Source organism: Plectropomus leopardus, chromosome 2, assembly GCF_026936395.1.
Source record: "Plectropomus leopardus strain MGB_pleo_1.0 chromosome 2, ASM2693639v1, whole genome shotgun sequence".
In the NCBI taxonomy this organism is placed as follows: domain Eukaryota; kingdom Metazoa; phylum Chordata; class Actinopteri; order Perciformes; family Serranidae; genus Plectropomus; species Plectropomus leopardus.
In genome coordinates, this window is record NC_142177.1 from 28,990,740 (window position 1) to 29,011,998 (window position 21,259).

General features: G+C 39.1%; 1 protein-coding gene across 2 annotated transcripts in view; it reads right to left on the minus strand.

The window, feature by feature from the left end:
• Positions 1–319: 319 nt before the first annotated feature.
• LOC121958435 (SLIT-ROBO Rho GTPase-activating protein 3-like) overlaps positions 320–21,259 on the minus strand; it is a 44,308-nt gene continuing 23,368 nt past the window's right edge. Inside the window, exons 5-22 of one of the 2 annotated variants that reach the window (XM_042507356.2) lie at positions 20,901–21,092; positions 20,567–20,695; positions 20,219–20,440; positions 19,988–20,089; positions 16,053–16,250; positions 15,868–15,952; positions 14,130–14,157; positions 11,357–11,387; positions 10,940–11,000; positions 9,037–9,114; positions 8,578–8,712; positions 8,383–8,488; positions 8,083–8,310; positions 6,453–6,526; positions 6,158–6,338; positions 5,297–5,443; positions 4,810–5,125; positions 320–4,487 (exon numbers count right to left, since the gene is read on the minus strand). In XM_042507356.2, the coding sequence (XP_042363290.1) occupies positions 4,023–4,487; positions 4,810–5,125; positions 5,297–5,443; positions 6,158–6,338; positions 6,453–6,526; positions 8,083–8,310; positions 8,383–8,488; positions 8,578–8,712; positions 9,037–9,114; positions 10,940–11,000; positions 11,357–11,387; positions 14,130–14,157; positions 15,868–15,952; positions 16,053–16,250; positions 19,988–20,089; positions 20,219–20,440; positions 20,567–20,695; positions 20,901–21,092 (2,778 nt within the window). In that variant the 3' untranslated portion in view covers positions 320–4,022. Of the gene's footprint in view, positions 4,488–4,809; positions 5,126–5,296; positions 5,444–6,157; positions 6,339–6,452; positions 6,527–8,082; positions 8,311–8,382; positions 8,489–8,577; positions 8,713–9,036; positions 9,115–10,939; positions 11,001–11,356; positions 11,388–12,843; positions 12,947–14,129; positions 14,158–15,867; positions 15,953–16,052; positions 16,251–19,987; positions 20,090–20,218; positions 20,441–20,566; positions 20,696–20,900; positions 21,093–21,259 lie in introns of both variants that reach the window. The other variant, XM_042507347.2, reaches the window with a different exon arrangement.

Below are 21,259 nucleotides of genomic sequence, written 5' to 3' on the forward strand. Positions count from 1 at the left end.
GGCTGCTCTGGAAGCTCGTGATGCATTTCATGTTGGCATTTTCTTAATTTTTAACTGTTACCCAATTGTCTTTTAATATAATGAGCATGAAATCTACACTGACCACTAGATGGCAATGCAAAATCACTCTAGTCAGTGCACATGGGAGTGAGCTGTGCTGTACAAGAGTCGAGTTCATTTAGCTTTCCAACACAGCTGTGAAGTATAACAAGGACGCTGACTTTAAATAAAGAACAATACAACAGAATTACTGTTCTCTATGGATACAATGTTGCATGCATTTTCATTTTTTTAATGACTGTCATAATAAAACCACAACTTTCTGTGAGGTTTCACCGATTTATTCTTTTGTTAATGTTTGTGCAAGGATAAGAGTTACAAAAATCTACAGACTAGACATGATAATATATCCTGTTCCTATCATACAATGTTATTTATACAAGTATCCTTTAACAGTATGTATATATTCAATCCAATGTACCTATTACACTTTAAAGATATATTGATCATCCTTATAAGAGACGACAAACACCACCAACAGTAAACAAGTTCATCTAAACACCCACGCAGTCCGAACGGACCGTGTGCAATCTAGATATTATGTAAGCTTCAATGATACTGATGTGCTATATCATGTTTCTAGTACAACTTCATCAAAATGAAAACACAGAACTTACAAATGCAGCACAGTTCCCTGTAGTGTTTTAAGTGCATTAGTCACTTGAATTGTAGGAGAACGTTTTACTTCTTTACTGAGGTAACACAGCTAATCTTTTTATATAGAGAGATGACTACATTATAAGAACATTTTGCTGATTTTCATCCTTGTTTCCTTGTATTAGTGATAGGGGTGGCATGTCTATAATGTCCACAATAACTGTAAATGCTTTCTGTGTGACTGTAACCCTGCAGCCTGGTGTATTTCTGATATCCACTGACCTGTTTTGAGATTAATGATTGAAGGAAAAATAATAATTTTGTTTATTAAGATGTTAATTTTGCAACATCTTGCCAGTACTGACATGCAGCAAACACTATGAGTTTATCAAATATCAGAGTCACAATATGGATTTGTAACAGTCCTGGTTCACTGCTGATGAAATGCAACAAAAAGTATCTCAGGTTGTTGCTGAGTATGCTGCTCCACTGCTACCAGTAAACCTGGCCCAACCCCGGTTTTTCACCAGTGATGCTGCCACTGCTGTTTAGATGAGCGACTACTAACCAGTTAAAACCCATTACAAGTTCTACTGAGACTATTTCTCTGAGACTTCTTAATCTTGTTCTTGTGGAAAAAATTATTGGAGCGATTCAAGTAAAAAATTGGACGACATTTCATTTAAAGCAAGTTTACAAAGATTTAGTTTTTGTATAATTGTAGCATTTTTGCTTTTTTTTCCAGATAAATCTGTAAAAGAAAAATTATCTGAACCTAGTAAATAATGCTGCCATCTATGAGATGCTTTCAGTCTTTTGTAATCAATATCCACAGGTTACTCTGGTGTCAGTCATTTAAATGCAGCAAGCACCTGCCACCTATTATTTATTTATTCTTTTTACACAAATATGTTTTTTCAAATAGTGACTTTGATATAGATGTAATTTCCTTGGAGTCAGGATCTAGTGGCCATTAGAGGAACTGCAACTTAATGCTTCCCTACCCTAGTTTTACCATTCAGCCATGGGTTGTGTCTGAAATCACCCCCTTGCCTACATCTCCTCATAAAACAGACTCTCAATAGTTTACTCGATTGTGAACACTGAATTGGGGTTTCAAACGCTTTTTAACAGGCATCATTTTTTTTAATCACTAGCAGGTGTGGTGTATGGATGTATTATTTGATCAGGATACCATACGCCTAGATGCACCTGTAGAGAACACCAGGAATGATTTCTAAAACAGTACCTCTGGTTCCCTTATCTTAACGTCAGTGATTTTTGATTAGAAGCATTAAATACGGTCTGTGGTTAACACTAGCTTCAGATACTTCAAAGGTTTTGCTGTATGACATAAAATACATCAGTAATTACCTCACTCGCAAACTTTGAAGTTTGTATTTATCTTTAAAAAGACAGTTGCTAACAAGTGGCTAAATGAGACTGCCAAAATGCACCAAACACGGATTTACAGCCTTGTCATGGTGGCGACGTGATGGTAGGGTAGTTTGTTTTAGCCTAGCATTAGATTTTTTTTACTTGTGACGACTGTGTTTAGGCTTAAAAAATCCCAAAAGTGGTGTCCATTTGCGAATATTATCTTGCTGAACAAAACATGTAAGTATCATAAACACGTGTTTACCACAGAGCTTATTTTCTGCAATGATCCAAAATCCAGTGGAAAAATCCCATAGGCTTTTTGACGAGGGAACCTGGGCGCCATTAGCTTCCAGGTCCACCTACACAAAAAGGTGAGCCTATTCTATTCAGTCCAATCAGAATTGCTCAACTGGCACAGACAGCATAAAAGTTTCTAGGTTCTGGTTTACTTCCACGGTATGTAGCCCACTGAATGAGTGCTATACTATTTCTCCAACTGCGGCCGCCCACAATTTCCAGCTCAGTCCAGACTCCACATTGAGATTTCATCGCACATTTTTAAAATTGCTTTCTCGGCTCAAAGAAAGTTTTACAAACATAAAACATCCCTGGATTGAAAATGTATAAAAGAAGAGTCCAAATTGACCTTGTTTGCAGTTTGAGGTGTCCCATCAACAGTTTTACAGACTTCTCTTTTATAATGGTATTCTATTTTTAGATGTAAGGCTAAGCTGGGTTCCTTAGGGCTTGGTAAAGCATCACACAACTGTTACTGACGTATTGAATTGTAGGACTGTTGGCAGAAACATCAATCCCGCAGGAACAGCACCGGGCTTTGAAGCCAATTTGACAAAGAGGCCAAACAATGGAATTATATCATGTGATACCCTACGGCCCATAAATACTTTTTCTCATCGACTTGCACTGTGAAAGAGATGTCTGTAAATCAGTCAATTGGAGCATCAAAACCCCAATGAAAAGACTCATTTGACTATCCAGATCTAATAGATTCAGTAGACTTTTGAAAGTCTAGAGGTGCACAATTAAATCATTTTATCCCCATTCAAGTTAGCGGAGGGCTAAACTGGAGGTAGCTGCTCTAATGCAAACGCTCTATTGTTCTGGGTAACTTTTTAGCTGGGTTGTCAAACTTTTTTTTTCAGTTTTATGTGCCACTGAGCAATTTTTATAGGAATGAACGGGGCCCTACGTCAGAAGCTGTATCCACTTTTCTTTACACATTACACTTTACATGCCTACTTCTTTCTTTCATTCCATTTGATTTTTTTATGGCAATGCACCCAGTAGATGCAAATTTCGCATAATTCAGACGCAGATAAATTTGTGGACAGTTAACGTTGTGCACTATATAGTAAACACAGAGTGATTTCAGACAGAACCACTATGTCTTTTTGTTGCTGAAAACCTTATGCTCGCTGGTGTATGGCGGGACAGGCTCTCTAAGGAAAATGGCACCCAAGGAGTTATAGTTTGAATAGACTACATCAACCAGCACAGACTGGATGTCTCCATAACTAGTGGTGAAACATTCCCATAAGGGTTCCCTCATAATGGAACATTAAACCAGATACAATGTCCGAGCTCACAGCATGTTTGTAAGCTAACAACATGAAATCTTTCATCGTCAAATTTAAGTAAACAGAAACATTTTCCAGTGCATCCCTTTTTTATCCAGCATGGCTGTTCAGCACGGCAGCATTCTATAAAATTATTCTCATAGATTTAAATCCTATTTTTGTGTAATATTGTAATACAGTACATCGACTTGTCCATCAACAAGTTAATGTGTCAGAAACCAGCAGTAGCCGTCCTACTCTATAGAAGATTAGTGGTAAATATTCATCGTACAGACCAGGTGTCAATGTTTGTTTTGCTGTCAAAAAGAGGTGCAGGGGCGTGATGGTAATCACAATCACTTGGTATCCACAGTGTTCTTCAGCCGCTTGACTTGTGACTGACAGGAGCTACATATTACCTTGTTTGTCTGAGGATGAGGAGGAGGTGGACGGTGATGGGGAGGGAGGTTTGGGAAAGACCCTGTCAGTGGGAGTGATGCCTGGACTACCCAGACCAGAGGAGCTAGAGCTGCTGGAGCGATGTGGTCCCTGACCCTGTCCAATCACAGGAGCCGGTCGGACAGGTCTGACAGGTGGGGGCCTTAGAGGTGCGCTTGGTCTACGTGCTGATATAGCAGGTTTAAAAGTGGTCATGGTCTCGGAGGAGGAGCTGCTGCTGCTACGTCGCTGGGCTGCGTCTGGATCCCTGATCACCATGGTGTGCAGAGGGCTGCCAGGCGGATCCTGGGCTCCGCCGGGGTGTTTGAGGGGCTCCAATGTGTCCAAAACAACATCAGGCGCGTGTTTGGCTACATTCTGTCGCTCCAGCTCACGCAATTCATGGAGAGCGGTGTTCATTGTTTTCTCTATGTCCTGACAAACATGAGCAGAAGGACAGAATATGATGACATTTAGAAGTGAATATGAAAAATCAGAAAAGATGCGACAAAAACAAAGTTCCACTGAAGATGATGGCATGTCCCCCTCACCTTTAAAGCTTCAGTTTGATTTAAACATTTCTAAATAGTGTTTTCTTACTGTCCAGCCCTCACAATCCTGATGTGTGTGAGTGTGTGACTGTGAACAAGAAGCAAACTGTATGATTTTAACTACACTAGATGATTTTAAGAAAGGTCGGTGTATGATTAAACTACTGTATTAATTTGTCTATGTCTCTTGAAATTTTAACACTCACCTCAGCGAGTGCTTCAGCCTCAAGGGTTTTGTGATCTCCTAAACTTGCGTGCCGGGTGGTGCTGGGTGAAGATCGTTGAGAGTGGCTGTCTACAAAGGCCTTTCTGTCCGGGTGGTTGATACAGCCTGCACTGCCAAATGTGGTGAGACGCCGTTTCTCTGGACTGTCTGTTGGGCCCCTGCTAACTGCCATTTTGTGTGGGCTGCAGGGACGAGGCATAACTCTAGGAGGCTGGTCTGCTGCTCTTGTGGGACTGTGACTATCAGCGCCGTTCCTGTGGCGTGGACCTGTGGCTCCATCTGATCGCACCCTCACTCTAAGAAAAATCACAGTTTGGTACTTCCTTAGTTTGAATGTCTATACTCTCATGCATGGAAATTTAAAATGCACAACTTGAGTGCTTTAGTGCAAAAAAAACTCTAACTACCCATATTTACATGAAGTATTCACTATCTGTACTGTGTGTGCCCACAGAGTTTTAACTAACCGTCCAAATGCTGCTCCAAAACGGCGCTCAGGTGTGTGTTCGCAAGGAGACTGGCGGTCATTTCTGGACGAGGCTCGTTCATCTTGGTGTGGCCCACTGCTGGCCGCACTATCACTCCTCTGAATGCTATCTGAGAATGCATCATCCCTGATGCGGACAGACAGAACAGATTGATCTCGATTAATGGCTTATGGCCTCTGGAAATGTTTATATTGGCTTTTACTTTAGGAGATTGAGCTTTGCACAAGTTTAATGTTTTGTACAGCACTTGAGAATGCTTAAAAATTACATTCTTGCCACAAGAACACAAAGCAAGCCTCATTACTTTTAAAGACAGAATAAATCACTTATGGGTCCCTGGAAGCCAGTGTTGGCAGTGCCTACATCACTCTTCCTCTTAATTTAGCTTTAATTTTGTTACCTGCCCTGTAATGTGGGAGAGGTTATCAGGCAAGGGGCCAGAGCAGAAATTAAAGGTTCCATTTGAGGAGCGACCTCAGTGCCTGTCCTCCTTACAGCACTACAGATAATTACTGATTGGGGGGCATTCATTTTCTTTTCAATGGTTGTGTCAGGAATACAAGAAAAGCATGCAGGAAAAACAGGAGCATTTTATGTAAAGTGATCTTTACAAAGGCACACGTTTTAAGGGCAAAACATAACACAGCTCGCGAGGACGGTATGAATAGAAGCATGAATTTTGGGAAAATAGAGCAACATAAATAATGACCAAGCCCAAAGTAGTTGTTGTCCTACAGCAGAACCAAGGTACTAACTTCCATACTGGATCACTTTTCTGATGCAGTTTTATACAAAAACAATATCTGTTTAATTAAAAAAAAAATCTTGTATCTTACTCACATGTCTTGTACCACAATGTACTGATGAGGAATCAGCCCGTCCACACCGTTATGCCGGCCCTCCCACCAGTCCTCAGAGGCTCGCAGGTAGAGCAACAGAGACGCTCCCTTCTTAAAGGAGAGCTCTCGTGGACTTCGGCCCACATAGTCAAACTTGGCGATTGCCTCGATCTGCTCCAATTCTGCAAAACAAAGTGAAACGCAAAGTTATGTGATGGAATCAATTTTTGAGATTTCTGATTATTTCAGCTCTTACAGGTAAAGCTGCTGCGTTTATAGTGGACTGATTGATTCACCTTCATCACTAGTGTTGGGTCCGGTACCGTTGTCTACCTCGTCTAGAGCTCCAGGCTCGCTGTGGGGGCTTTCACTGAAAGAGGAAATATAATTAAACTATATTTAATATTCATGTAAAATAAGGTTTATGTAAAGGACAGATCAAACAAAATGTGTGACTCAGTATGATTTGGATGTTTTTCAGTTGTTGACATATTTTTGTTCAAGTTTCATCCAAATTTTTCTCAAATCTTCAAACACAAAAATTGAATACAGAAACAAAATCAGCTGTCAAATAAAATCAAAAATTCACAACTAGATTTTGCATCCAAAAAAATAAATGCGCAGTAGCACACAGCTTTGTGAACCTGGAATTAATATGCTTCTTGGATGGCTCAATCACAAGTGCAAAAGTGCTAAATAAAAGTGTAAATGACGCATTGATGCATTGTGATCCGATCATTTCAAAAACTTGCAGAGGTGGACTGTGACACAATTGACTATATATCTTTTGCAGTGTAACTGCTAATGCATCCTGATGTATCCCAGACAAAGGCTATGTCATCAGTGCAGGATGTGGTAATGTTTTGGTGCTCTATAAATTGCCCATTTTACAACATGGACGCGGTGTTGAAGGACAGTTCATCACTTTGCCCAATGGAAGGAGCTGTGTTAAATTCTGCTGACAGTCATGTCTCCAGCTGTACCGACACAACTGCCAACATGACTAGCAAGCATGCCAGCAAAAGTGTGGGCATAGTATCTGTGGATGGAGCCATTTAAACTTCTAGAATAAGTGATGTAAGCAGTAAAAAAATCTGAACATGAGTGGTCAGCTGGAGGCATGCAGTCGGTCTACTTGTCTACTTGTGTTGCATCACTGAAATGCATTTTCATACAAGGTATAAACAGGTTACCAGAAACTAAAAGGTAAAAATGTGGTTCAATTCAATTTTATTTGCATAGCCCAAAATTACAATTTGCCTCAGAGGGCTTTACAATATATTACATCCCTCTTTCCTTGGAACCTCACAGCAGATAAGGAAATATTCCCTTCCAAAAAAATAATAAAAATTGGAAGAAACCTCAGAAAGAGCACTGAGGAGGGATTCTGTTTACAGAACAGACCAAGGTAATAAAATTACAGTAAAGATAATCCATGTGACAAAATGACTATGGTAATAAAATGGTTAGTAGTCTACTGAAACATAAAATTTATAAAAACAATAAAATTAATTTATCAAAAACAGTACCACTGTGTTCTAGAAGAAAAAAAAAACATCCAATCTGTCTTGGGTTTCTGTCTGGCCACAAAATCATGTCTATTGATGTTCTTTTTTACTAATCACTAGAAGAAGTATCAGCTGGTATAATCTGTCCCCAGCTCAGTGTTTCTCTCAGACTAACAGCACTTTCAACATCATTAGAAGATATTTCTGTATTTAGGATTGTGCCAAATGTAAATAATTATGCATATTGCATAAGTTAGTACAAAAGCAGAAAATGTAAAAAAAAAAAAAAAAGGGTGATTAAATGTTAAAAAATGGCTGCATACAAATAGCAGCTTTTATTCAAAGAGCTTGACAATATGCAATCATACACACACTCACACTCTTGATCAACATGTTCAACACCTGGTCTTTCACTTACCAGTACTCTTCCCCACCGGTCATGCATTTTTCATACACAGGTCCGTCCAACTCACGCTGGGTCGGGAAGATGACCTCATGGTGGATGATTATGGTCTTAATGATCTCATTAACATGCGCCTGGCAGGCCACAGGATCCTGGTCATCTGGTATTGGCATCAGTGTGGGGCCAAAACAAATAGCCAGGTTGTAGGGGTCCATCATGTTCTCATCACTGTACTGAGAAAGACTGGAAAGACACACGCAATTAGGCTCACGTTATGAGCGTCAGACAAGCCAACGTTGTTGTGGCAGGACTTACTGGTTTAGAAATGCAAACAGGTATCTCATGACGATGATCACGGGCCGCTGGAGAGTCACAATTATCTGCTGAAGGTGATGAGCTCTTTCTGCTCCTGAGTCGAGCTCTGAAAGAAGAGGACAAACAATGATAAAATAAAGCTACACTTCATATAAAGCTTAAATTTTTCAGATGTTTTCTGGGAATGTGACTCACTGGTTGTGGATATGAGGTCAAGAAAACGCTCTTTAGGGAACAGTGGGTTTTCAAGCCCCCTGAAGTAGAGCTTAAGAACACCTGCCACAGAGTTGATGTCATGATCAGCCTGATCATCCACCAGCGGATCTTCTCCTATAGACACAACATACATTTAGTCCACTCATCAATCATTCATTACTACCCATGTAACGCAGCACTGTTGCTGTTTTTTATGTGTTTTTCAAGTTGAGAGGTTAATATAAACATTGAGAGTGCAGTTACGCTCATCACTCTAAGATGCTGATTTTATGTATTATGCATTTTAAATGCTTTACATGTCCATTACAGGGCTACATGTGACACATGGGCTCTTTATTTCCACTTTAGTGGCCTGCGGAAGAGACTATGGCTTTTGAGGTGAACAAAACGCAATTTAAAATCAATCAAGAGAAGATGGCCAAGCGCACTGGGACTAACCTCTTTCAAATGCATTTTTAATATCGTTGACTTCGACCTGAGAGCCTGGAACTCGAAATATACCTTGCTGCTGAAGACCTGTGGACAGAGAGACAGGTTAGTGTAAAATGTACAATTGTTCTTTCATTTACAATATAAGAATAGTAACCAGGCCTCACAGTGTACAGCACTTAGAGCCTGAAGGTTATAGCACTTAAAGCAACACGGACAAATTAACAAAAAGGAAAAAATTAACCACAAATGGTAGTTTTAGCTACAATTTGAGGATACTCTGTATGTATGTGACAAAAATGGTGCAAAATGGTGGGAGACTGGATATGAAAGAGCTGTCTGCAGCAGCAAATAATTAATGAAAGAAGGTGCCATGAGATTAAAGCTGCACCAGCAAGAAGATTTCTAGAAAAGTGGTAATTGAAGTCTTGGTAAACATTTTTGTGAGTATGTTGTTGTTTTTGGTCCATTATTGGGAAATGCAGTTTGTGTTTTTAGTCATTACAAGAATGTAATGATAACCACTTGTCTGTCTTCAGTATAATATTCACAAACACAATTTATTCTGCTGCAAAGGGACAATAACACTGAGAAAAACAATTTGACAGATTTTGTCAATTAATTCAAAGAATAGAGTGAAAACATGTTGTTATTTAGGCTCTTTTCAACCAAATAGTTCCAGGAACTATGCAGCCACAGAATCTAAAATAGGAAAAAAGTTGTTGCACTTTCCTGCTTGTATTTCTACCACATCTGAATAATGTGATGGTAATGATTAAACAAATGAGTCTGTAAGAGATTAAAAATGATGGCGGCTTTGGAAACATTTTATACATCAAGACTAAAGAACACAGAGTGTTGTGTCCACCCTTTGTCCTAATATTAGGCATTTTAAGACCATGGTAACTTTTTCATAGTGCAAAGAATCACGCAATTTATTGTGGCCCAAAATAAGTAGAAACTATCGTAGTTCTTAGATCACTGTTTTGAGAGACTTATTTAATTCCCACTTCTGAGTAGGTGCTCTCCCAACACAAGAGGAACCTCTGTGACATAAATGTATGGTAGCTGGCCAAACACCAGCAACCCCCATTTTTTAAAAAACCTGTAAGCCATGAAAACAACACAAAATTCAAAACGCAAACAGCTTCTAGGAGAAAACATATGCAAAATGACAGTGTAGGATAGGATGAAACTGCAAACGCAGAGAAAAAAAAAACCTCAGAGGCATGTATTATAGTTCTTGGGGGACCTCCCAATAAGGCATTTCCTCCAACATAAAACCGTTTTTACCAAAACTAATTTTAAACCATTCAAAGAATTACATAAAAAAAAAAAACTTGATTCAGAACCAGAAAAGTTGGTTCACAGCTGGAACCAAGAAATGGCAAGTTTTTCTTGACAAAAAAATCTGTGCATGTGGTAATAGTTGGTCCATGCTCGTTTGTTTGTTTTTGTTTGGGGGGGGCTGTAATGGCAGAACAAATCTTTGCAGGTACTCAGTGTGATCTGCAATTTTGCTTCCACTGTTTACTTCTGTTGTGAATTTCACAACCCCTCCGTTGATGACACATCTTTGATTCCAACGGTTTGTCTCTAAACTGGTGGAGACGTGGGCTGATTTGCTTCACTGCACCAAGGTTCCAAGAATCCTCAACAGAACCGGTTCAAGAGCCAGTTATTCATTCTCCAAAATTATTTATTTAGTCCGTGCTACATTGAATAGTTCCTGTGGTGAAAAAAGGCTATTTGTAGACCAAACACTTATTTTCAGTCTTCAACATTCCTACTGAAATGTGTCAGATAGTGGACTTTATCTTATACATACTTAACAATTCCCTGACATAAATTATGAGAAAGTTTTTTTTGTCATTTTGTGTAAAGACAACATATGAACACAACAGGAACTTACCATACAGATTGATGTATCGAACGCAGCTCTCAACCACCACCGGTATAGGCTGCCCCGAGTCCTACAAGACAGATTAATATGATACATTGGAAGCACTCACACAGGAAATAAAAGAAAACAAATAGTCATGCCAGCAGGTTGTTATCATCAGAAGCTTATAGAAGCAGCCCCATAAATGAATTAACTACACAAGTTTGAGAGAAAAATGTTCTTTTTTCTTTCTTTTTTTTTTAAATGATTGATTTTAAACATATAGAACAAAAATAAGCATTACCAAATCATGTTAGTGTTTGCACCACCATATATTACTACCACTACAGTATTTTCACAGGAATGCCAACAGGACAGAGGCACAGAGATGTTGGTTAGTTTACTGAACACAGTGCGATTTTCCCGCCCTGCTGTAAGACAGAGTACCTGACTCCTGGCACGGACATTCCGTCTTCCCCTGGGCAGAGAGCAGTAAGGCACGTAGACAGAGGAAGAGAGGCAACAACAACCACAACAGGTTAGTGAGAGAGACAGACCGTACAGAGAGAGAAAAAGAGGAGGCCTGGCCTGAGAGAATAGCCAAAGCATCAGTGCCTTGTGGGGTGTGAGACATGGCTCAGCGGGGGGAGTGTGTGGGAGGGAGGGTGCTACCCAAGAAGAATGGAGTGAGAACTACACACAGTAAGGCATTTTTCTTGAGCTGCGACTACTTTTCATTATCCATCAATCTGCCCATTAGTTTCTCAATTAATTGGTTGAATAATTTGTTCTGTAAGGTGTCAGAATACAATGATTAATGTCCGTCATAATCTCCTAAATTCAAATGCGTCATCATTAAATAATTTTTTTTCCCAACCAACATTATAAAAGCTTAAGATATGCAGTCTTTACAAAGTTAGAGCCTGAAACAAGAGATTTGGAATTTATACTGGAAAAATATATTGGATTATTGATGATTAGGGATGTCCCTATCAAATTTTGTGTACCCTTGATCCCGATCCGAGTCACTGGAAATTGCATATCTGCCGATACTGGGTCCCAATCCGATACTTGTCTTTGCCTGGATAATACAGCTGCACAGTACACACTTCAAGTACTTTGAAGTTATTAAAATCAACCCAATGTACATGCTTGACAGCTCTCCAATGCCATACAAAAAATGTCTGCATCCAAAGAGTTCCTTAAGTGTTTTTATATTATTTATGATTGAAAAAAAAAGATTTTTATATGACTCGTATCACAATTGCGCTTGGTGCATTTGTTTTTTTTTTATGTAAAATAAACCTGAATATTTGACACCTGTGTGATAGTTGACATAAAGATAAGATAGGGTGGGGCGCATGTTCAAAATAACTAATACAAAGCAAATTTGTTGATCTGACCCGTTACCAATCTTTCCAATCAGATTGGGACATCCCTATTTATGAATGATTAATCACTTTTTCCTGCCAATCGACTGATCGTCTTGGCTGTACTGCTCCACTGCTGTTGATGCACACTCTGTCTTTCCTGCCCCTGTCTGATTGAGCATTAGAGTGAATATGGCCATGTGTTTATTTGCATATTTGCCTGATGTGGCTGGTGCATGGCCAAGAGACAAACATGGAGCCAAATTAATTCAGTGTCTGGAGGCCAGGGATCACAGGAGAAAGGATGTTAAAAGCAAGACCCCACACCGGTGCCGTGCTCATGAAATCAAACAATCTCCAGAATGTCTTTTATTGTGTTTTCTCCTCACCCTGTCTTTCCTAAATTGCGAGACAGTGGACACAAGGCAATGAGCAAGAGGAAAGTCAGTGCATGAGTGAGCCAACATTTGGGTAAAAGAGTGGTCAAAGGCAAAAGAACCCCCAAGGACCGCTAGCGAGACAGCTGAGCTCATGGAGAGACAAAGAGCACAGATGGGCCAATACCTGAATGAAGGCCTCCATATTGCCGTTAAACAGCTTACGGTTAAAAATGGAGCGAGGTCTAGACTTCCTCAATCTCTGGGGTTTAGGGGGAAGAGTGGGGGGCCTGGGGAGATGGTGGGGGGTGTACGATTGGTACAGGGTAAATAAGAAAAATAAAGACATTGGTCAAGGCAGTTTAACACATTAAAATACAGACTCTTTTATGTCCTTGTTGACATGTTTTTACCACAGTAAATTGCACCTCCAAAAACACAAAATTTAAATAAGATGAGAAGATCAATACTGCTCCATATCTGTATGGTAAATACTAAGCTACAGTCACAAATTGGTTTGCAAAGCTTAGCACAAAGACTGGCAACAAGGGGAAACAGCCAAGGACTGCCCATTTTTTCAATAGCTCAAAATTTTGAAACCCAGTTAGCCAAAAAATATTCCATTGGACCAAAAGCCTGTTTCTCAGACAGCCCGGTGACTCAAACGCTGCTGAGAGACATGGCAAGGGTACAGTAAAGACACCCAGGATTGGTGGCTCAAACACCACTTGGGAACTGAAACCAACTTCACGGAGTGTGCATTTTCAGAGAAAAGGGACTTCTGAGAAATCGTGCTGTCTAAAAAATGAGCTTATGGTCCAAGTGGACATATTTCAAACTTTTATTTGGTATTTCAGGTTTGCCCCTGCTTCCAAAATGTATGCTAAGTTAAGCTAACAGTCTGCATTACCTTGCGTAAAATCACGAGAGTGGTATTTAATCTTCTAATTGAACTCTGGGCAAGAAAGCGAATAAGAATGTTTCCCAAACTCTTCCTTTAAATCGACCCTGAGACGGAGTTGCTGTGGCAAACTTTATCAAAGTCAGTGATAATGAATCACACACAAAATTCAATAAAGATTTGATTGAATTTAATGGAATGTGCTATACTTCAAAATAGGTAAAAGCCAAACACTTGTACTCAATTAGTCATGAGCGCGGCTTGTCAATATTTGCTCATTTTCTTCTCACTGAATTGTCTATAAATAGAGCAGCAGCGGGACGTTATCCATCTCACTGGCATTTCATTTCTTTGTCTCAACATATTTTTATAGATTAGAACTAGGAAGAACGACTCTGAGCGCCGCCTTCTCTAATTAGGATCAAACCTTTTGTTCAACAAATAAGCGAGAAGTTGAGACTACACTCATATTCCCACACTGTGATCTCATTCCTGCCACATCCAGGGGACACAGGAAGGATTTTACACACCATCGCCTACTTTATTCACCCTCTTGTCACTGGACATCTTACCTTGTTGTTCCATATTCAGCCCTCTCCCCTAAAAGGAAAATCAGCAGAGAAAGAGCCCAAATTAGTATACGCTAGTTTTACAATCACAGAAGTTAGCTGTACGGTTGAGTGCTGGCCGACTATACAACGCTGGCAGATGGAGACGGAAAGGGGTGTTATGAGAAAACGGGCATCTATTCAGGCAGCCTCAATGGGGTGAGCGCCATGGCTGCATTTGACTCACCGCCAGGCAGCAGTCATTCAGCGGTTGCCCTAGAAACGGCACAAGAGCCCCAGAAGGGGATAGCTCGTCTACTCGCTCTGCAAAGTGAAAATGTATCCAGGGGCAACAAGAGTGGGAGGTTTGTGGGAGCTGATTTGTACAGTGTGATGATTTCATGATAGCTGCGACACATTCGCACGCACACACACACACACACACACACACACACACACACACACACACACACACACACACACACAACTCACTGTACGCAAAGTAATTAAGGCCTCACTTTGATCAGTCAATCAGAAATGTTTGTTCAAGGATCACGTCATGTGTAAAGCAGCTTCCAGCACAATCCTACTTTATGTCAAACACACAGACTTCCAACCCTGAAGCAGATGTTTGCATAAGACTGAAGCAGAAACACAATGACAGGGGACATACACATTTTTATCCTGTCTTTTGGCTTAGGTAATGCATATTAAATATGAGGAATACCTTTTAAATATACCACTACTAGTCCAATGTGTTTTTTCCTGTCTTCTCTACCCTGTTTTCCTCTTTCAGCTCCAAAAACTGTTAGTTTAACAAAAGTCTGTATTCAGCTTCAATTTGTCAAATTTCACCATCTTCTATTAAGAAGTGGTAAATTTACAACTCACAGCAAGTTAATCTGAAACAGTCTCTGGCTATTGTTAATTTTTTTAATTTTATTTATTTTTTTTTTTGCACATTTGTGATCAATCGGTTTTCTTCATGAATTCAACGTAACACAGGATGATTAACAGATATGCAAATGATCATTTGGGGGATAAAGTAATCCTCCATGTTGTCAAGGAAACAAATTCAGATAGATAATTCTGTATTCTCATTCCAAAAATATGGAGGAAACCAACTATCCAGGGTTCCTACAGCTTAAGGCGATTTAGATTTAATTATTTCTTATTAAGACCCTTTTAATGTCACTCAGAATTAAGTTTAAGACCTTTTTTTAAAAAAAAAAAACAAAATTCAACAAGGACTATTGTATTTTTCCCAAATATTTATTGTAACAAAAACATGACTTTATTTTCCAGTAAAAAAGTCAGATTATCTATGTCAAATATTGGAAAATAACTCTTTTTAGGGTGAGTCACATGGAAGACAATGAACATATTATATTACCATAAAGTTATCTATTTAGTTACCTACAGATGTGGGAAATATCTGGGATTTTTGGCCTGTTTCCTGGATGATTTTTGTGTTTCTCAGAGAGAGATTCCACTGCTTGGATTCTCATCATGACAAGTTTAAGGAAAGTAATTAAATTATTAAAAAATAATAATAAAATTACAGTGCAATGTCAGAAATAGAGCATGTCTGAGCATTTTTAGGACTTTGAAGGATTCATTTAAGTCAATTTTACACCAATTAATTATTATTATGAGTATTTATTATCAATGATCTCAATGCTTTTTAGGACTTTTTATGGATCTGTGGAAACCCTACTATCGCCACAACTTATCACACTCATAGCAGCACATTAAGTCTCACCTTCTCCTAGTGTTTGCTTCAGAAGATCGTGCTTTGCCTGCAGTTTGATAATGAGATTGCTGCCATTCAAGTACTCCTTGTATTTCTGCAGATGAAATAGACATAAATACAAAAGTCACAAGGTTATTTCTAGCTATAATGTACAGTATGTGCTTCATTCTGCTGTCATTTGTCTGAGAACTCACAGTAAAGTAGAAGCCCTCCGTCTCTTGCTGATTGGCTCGTCTCTTAACGATGTTTGCCTTGCTCATGTAGGAGTCGGAGGAAGCTGATTTGACTGACTCTGTGGACTGGCTGTGCTGGAAGGCCTCAGAAACATCAAAGTCCTCCACTGTGAGCATGTCCTGAAGGGTCTGCATGGTGGCGTCAAGAGTCTTTCTCACCTGACGTACATAGCAAACAAACGTGATTTTAATTCTCACAATATCCACAATTGCAACATTTTTGTTTTATATAATTATGTGAAATCCATATGAACTTAATTGGGCAAGTTATACACACAAAAACAACAAGGTATATTGTTATTATAACTGATGCACATCCATCCAATACATCTTCCCAGTCTCACAAACAAGCTGCGTGGTGTTAACAAGCCAGTGCAGTCTAAGATTATACCGCTGCAGGCCATTTTCACAGCAGTTTGACTGACACACCATAAACAACAGAGCAATTAGCTACCTAGCATGTGGCATCGTGACATGAAAGATTAACTATGTTCCTTCCATGTGAGGCAGACAGGAAGGCAGTGTGCATTTCTATATTCATAACAGACAGGCACTGTCACACATACACATCCTGGTGACCTTTAAACAGGTCTGTGTGAGTCACAGTGGCCATGGTGACTACAGGCCGGGGAGCATGCTGCAGTGGCCCCGCTGTGGAGGCAGAGGACTGGATGAGAGATGACCCCACAGGTCAGTGTGTGATTAAAGATGAACATAAATGCAGGGTGACAGTGCTGAAGACTCTTACATGTTCGTGAGGGAGAGGTGACAGTGTTGGCTGCCAATCCCACTTTAAAATGTAGCAAATCCAAAGAAGGCACTGAAACGCTTCAGGTGCTTCATCCCTTTTTAAATCCTGCTCAACTGTTTGGTGAAGTGCATTTGGAGTTATTATATCTTAATGAAAAATATTTTGAATTCAACTCAACCTGATTGAGCTATCTCTACCATTTGGTTTAGATATGCATATGTTTAGATATGCTATTTTTTTTTTTTAAATCCTCTAAATGTCTCTTAGTCTTTAAATAGTCTGCCTTCAGGAAGTTAATCACAACAAAAATCACACCAGACAAAAAGCAAAAGCAGTAAAAAAAAAAAAAAGAAAAAAGCTCTGTGTGGTGGGATTTTCATATGTAGGGATTTCTTTTCGACATATTATAGTTTCAGATGTCTTAAAAACAGATATATGTATCTTTAACAGAAAAATAAAATTATAATAAGGGTCAAATCTTTGTTTTTTAAACATGGTCCTTCAAACGGTTGATTTTGCCTTCTATGGTAAAGGTATTGAAGTTCAGCTAATGAAATGAAAAATAAAAATCTTCTGATCATTTCCTGTTATTAAATGATACATTGAATGCTATCCACAATACATGAAACAAATGTAAATATTATTTTATAACTATCTAAATCATGTCTTACCAAACTGTTAAATTGGCCTTTTATGGTTAAAGTAATGATGCTGAAATAATACTTTTTTTTTTTTTTTTTTTTTATTGAAATAAACAAAGGATGTTCACTGTTGTTATATCATATATTTTAATATTATATACTTATTAGTTCATTTTATATTTGGTGAAAAACAAAATAACATCAGTATGACTTTTCTTCACCATTTCACCAGATACCAGATTTTCAATAATAAATATGCGTGGAAATAATATTAGCACTGGTAATACTATAATTTCATGGGCACAGATTGATATTTGTTGGCAAAGTTACATATTACAAGCATTATAACAGTGAATGATTTGTAATTTAGAGTTTTTCTTTTTGTTTTACCAGTGCCCCAATATGTCAGTTGAGGTGCAGACACTGCACGGTAAGAAACTGCTGGCTGATCACACCAAAGGCACATTTCTGCATGCCAGTCATCAAGCGATTATAGTCTTCTGTGCTCCTCTGTCTTTGTCTGGTTGTCTGTGTGTGTGTGTGTCTGTATGTGTGTGTGTCTTCTCATCTCTCTCGCTCTGTTAAGACACAACAGACAAATATGGAGAAGCAAAGGATGCATATTTATCATAATCACATCATTTATATTACATCAATTACATCCTTTATAATGTTCATAATAGATTATTAGTGTGTTTTCTTGCCAGATTTCCTTGCAGTGTGTGAAAAAAACTGACCAGACGACGAAACTGTCGCTCCAGATCGTGAGCCAGCCGCGGACCTCGAGGCCACAATGCGTCCTGCATTAACAGCCCAACTGGTTAACATGGGTGCCAAAAAGAAGCAGGCAGCGCTCCACAGAGAATAAGCACGCTTCGCAGTACGCTCACGTCCAGTGTGAACCCAGCATATGAGTTGTTAATCTTAAAATACAGAAATTATCTTCATTTAGAGAGTCCCGTTAGAGAAGCAGCATTTAAAATGATTTTGTGGTTTGAGTTTATTCTCTTTTCAGCCTGAGGGATGAATGAAGAAGATTTATACCACTCTAATGCCTGTACTGTAAATATATAGCTAGAGCTAGCTTCCTTATCTTGGCATAAATACCAGAAATGGGGGGAACAGCTAACCTGGTAAAAAAAAAAAAAAAAAAATCTTCCTGCACTTGGAGTGTCAGTGTCAAGCTCTTTCTATAAAATTGTTTGACTCATCCATAAAAACTCTCAAATACCCCAGAGCCTGTTAACATTGTGTTATAAACCACATGCAGATATGAATCTTTAAGACATCTTCCTGTTCTGCAACATGTGGTCACACATGATTAATCATTTGGATGATAAGGCATTCATTTCCTGTTCCTGTTTCCTCAGTATTTTTGCAATAACCTGGTGGTACGTAATGGCCTTTTTAGTCTTTTTATGTTTTTTACTGACATTTCAGTTTTTTTCCTTTAACCACTGATGTAACTTTTGCATTAGAATTTATTTGTGCTTTAGTAGATGGATCCAGGGCGCATGGTGGTTATATTTGTATTCTATTTTGTTTTTTTTTCATACTTATCACCATGGAACATTCACAGGCATGCACATAGTTATACATACTGTATACACACAGAGACACACACTGTTGTGTTGTCATTTTCAGCAGAAGTGGGCCACAAAGACCACCTCTCGTCATATCAAGAGTTATTATATTTTAATTAGACTTGGGCAGTATGTAATATTTTATACCTTCACACCTTCCTGCAGTTTCACCTAGATATATGGTATATGATAATAGAAGTGTGAGCTGACAACACCTTGCCCACAGAAAAATAATATTCTGACACATTTCTTTTCTTTTTTTTTAACAAAGACATACAACTGTGTACCTTTTGAATTTAGCTTTCTCTCAGTCATGGAAGACTGATGAGGCCTAATTGCCCTGTTAACTCATCATTCAAGCTCAACAGAAAAAAAATAAAACTCAACCAAACTGTCTTGGTTACTCTTGCAAGTTATCTAGTTAGAAAGCCCACTGTTCCAAAATCACCAGCTCCAGTTAGGTTAATATAAATCCTTAATTCACCAAGTTATGTAACTTGGTGAATTAAGGATGTTTAATTGTAATACCTTAAAACCGCCCAAGCCTAACTTTAATGAAATAAGACTTTAACCTTTGGGGTAAAAACAACAAAGGTGTTATTTCACACAGTAAAAGTCACATATTTACTGTGTGTGGCTATTGTTCAGGCTATCATCTACTAACTAACTGGGTCACAAGATGACATGCGTCAAGATCTAAGTGGCTTACCACCTCGACTTCACAATTTCCTTAAGGAAACCCTGCTTTTAAAGTACACTTGTACACATGACTCAGTATATTTAGTCATATTGTCCTCCTCTGAGTCAGCAGGAAAAAAACATTACTGTGTATACCACGCTTGCAGTGAGGGAGCTTCAATTTGAAATAAAAAAGCTGACACTGGCAACCTTCAGCCCTCTGAGACTTGTGTGCACTCTCACCTCTTCATTCTCTATCTTCAGCGTGGCGAGGCGAGACTGCAGCTGGTGGTAACGCATCAAGAGCTCTGTCTGGACAGGCTGCTGTGCGCTCACCTGACACACCTGGGATTAAGAAAGAAAGGGAAGTTTACCAGGAGGATTTAACACAAAGAACAGCAAATATGATGATGTGCACTTTGTACCAAGAACTAAGACCTATAAACAAACCGTTGTTACAGCCGTGTGACTCACCTCATCCCCCATGTGTGGCTGATAGTCGAAGCGTGCTGGAGGACAGAAGATCTGACTGTGCGTGTCCATAAACTTCAGCTTGTCTCCTCTGATGTCCATGGCATCTACTGCTCCCTCCAGCAAGTCTAGACCCTCGTGGCGAGAAGTCTCCAAACTATACTCTGCAGACAGGTAGGTTCTCAAGGTGCGTGCCAGGCTTGCATGGAAACCCAAGTCACAACACTGGGGATAAGAAGTAAAACATACAGTAATTAAAAAAACAATAAAAGGCCTGGAGCTTAGAAGAAGGACTAAGACATAAAAGGTAGTTCTTTTAACATTTGCATTTTTGGCTCAGACAGTACTTACATCTATCATGTCTGAGACATCGTGGATGTAGTATTTGGCCACCAGGGCATTGGTAGCTGCCAGATTGAGAAGATAGTCGTTCCGGGCTTTAGTGCATTTCAGCTTGTTTTCAGAGTACTTGGCTTGTCTCTGGGGAGAGAGAGGAAATGAGAGTCCCATCAATGCCAGGATGTAAAGTGGAGTCCTAATGTACTCAAAGAATGCATTACTACATCATGCCTATTATATTGTATATAATCTATCAATATATGTAATACTTTGATGTCAAATACAAATTCATTTTAGATATAATGCCCGTATTATATCATGTATAAACCAGTCAACCAAAACAGACCTTTTCCTTCATTTTCTCCATCTTCTTGACAGAGCTCCGTCGCTGTGGACGTTCGTCCTGACCATACCGCAGCAGACTGGAACCAATGTCATTGGCCTTGCCGATGTGCTTCTCTTCTTGTTTCTCAGCCTCCTTTAGCTTGCTCTCAGCACTGAGACTCTCAGTATGGTACATGTGGTACGTCTTCATCACCTATACAAACACACATCTGTCAAACTCAACTCAGTAACAAGGTCATTATACAATGTAAAATCTGACAAACTGGTTTTACTTAAAAACATCTAGGAAACCGATGAAAAATGTAAGAGAATATAACTATTAATCTTAATTTATTTTTCCTTTAAATCTAATTGTAGAGT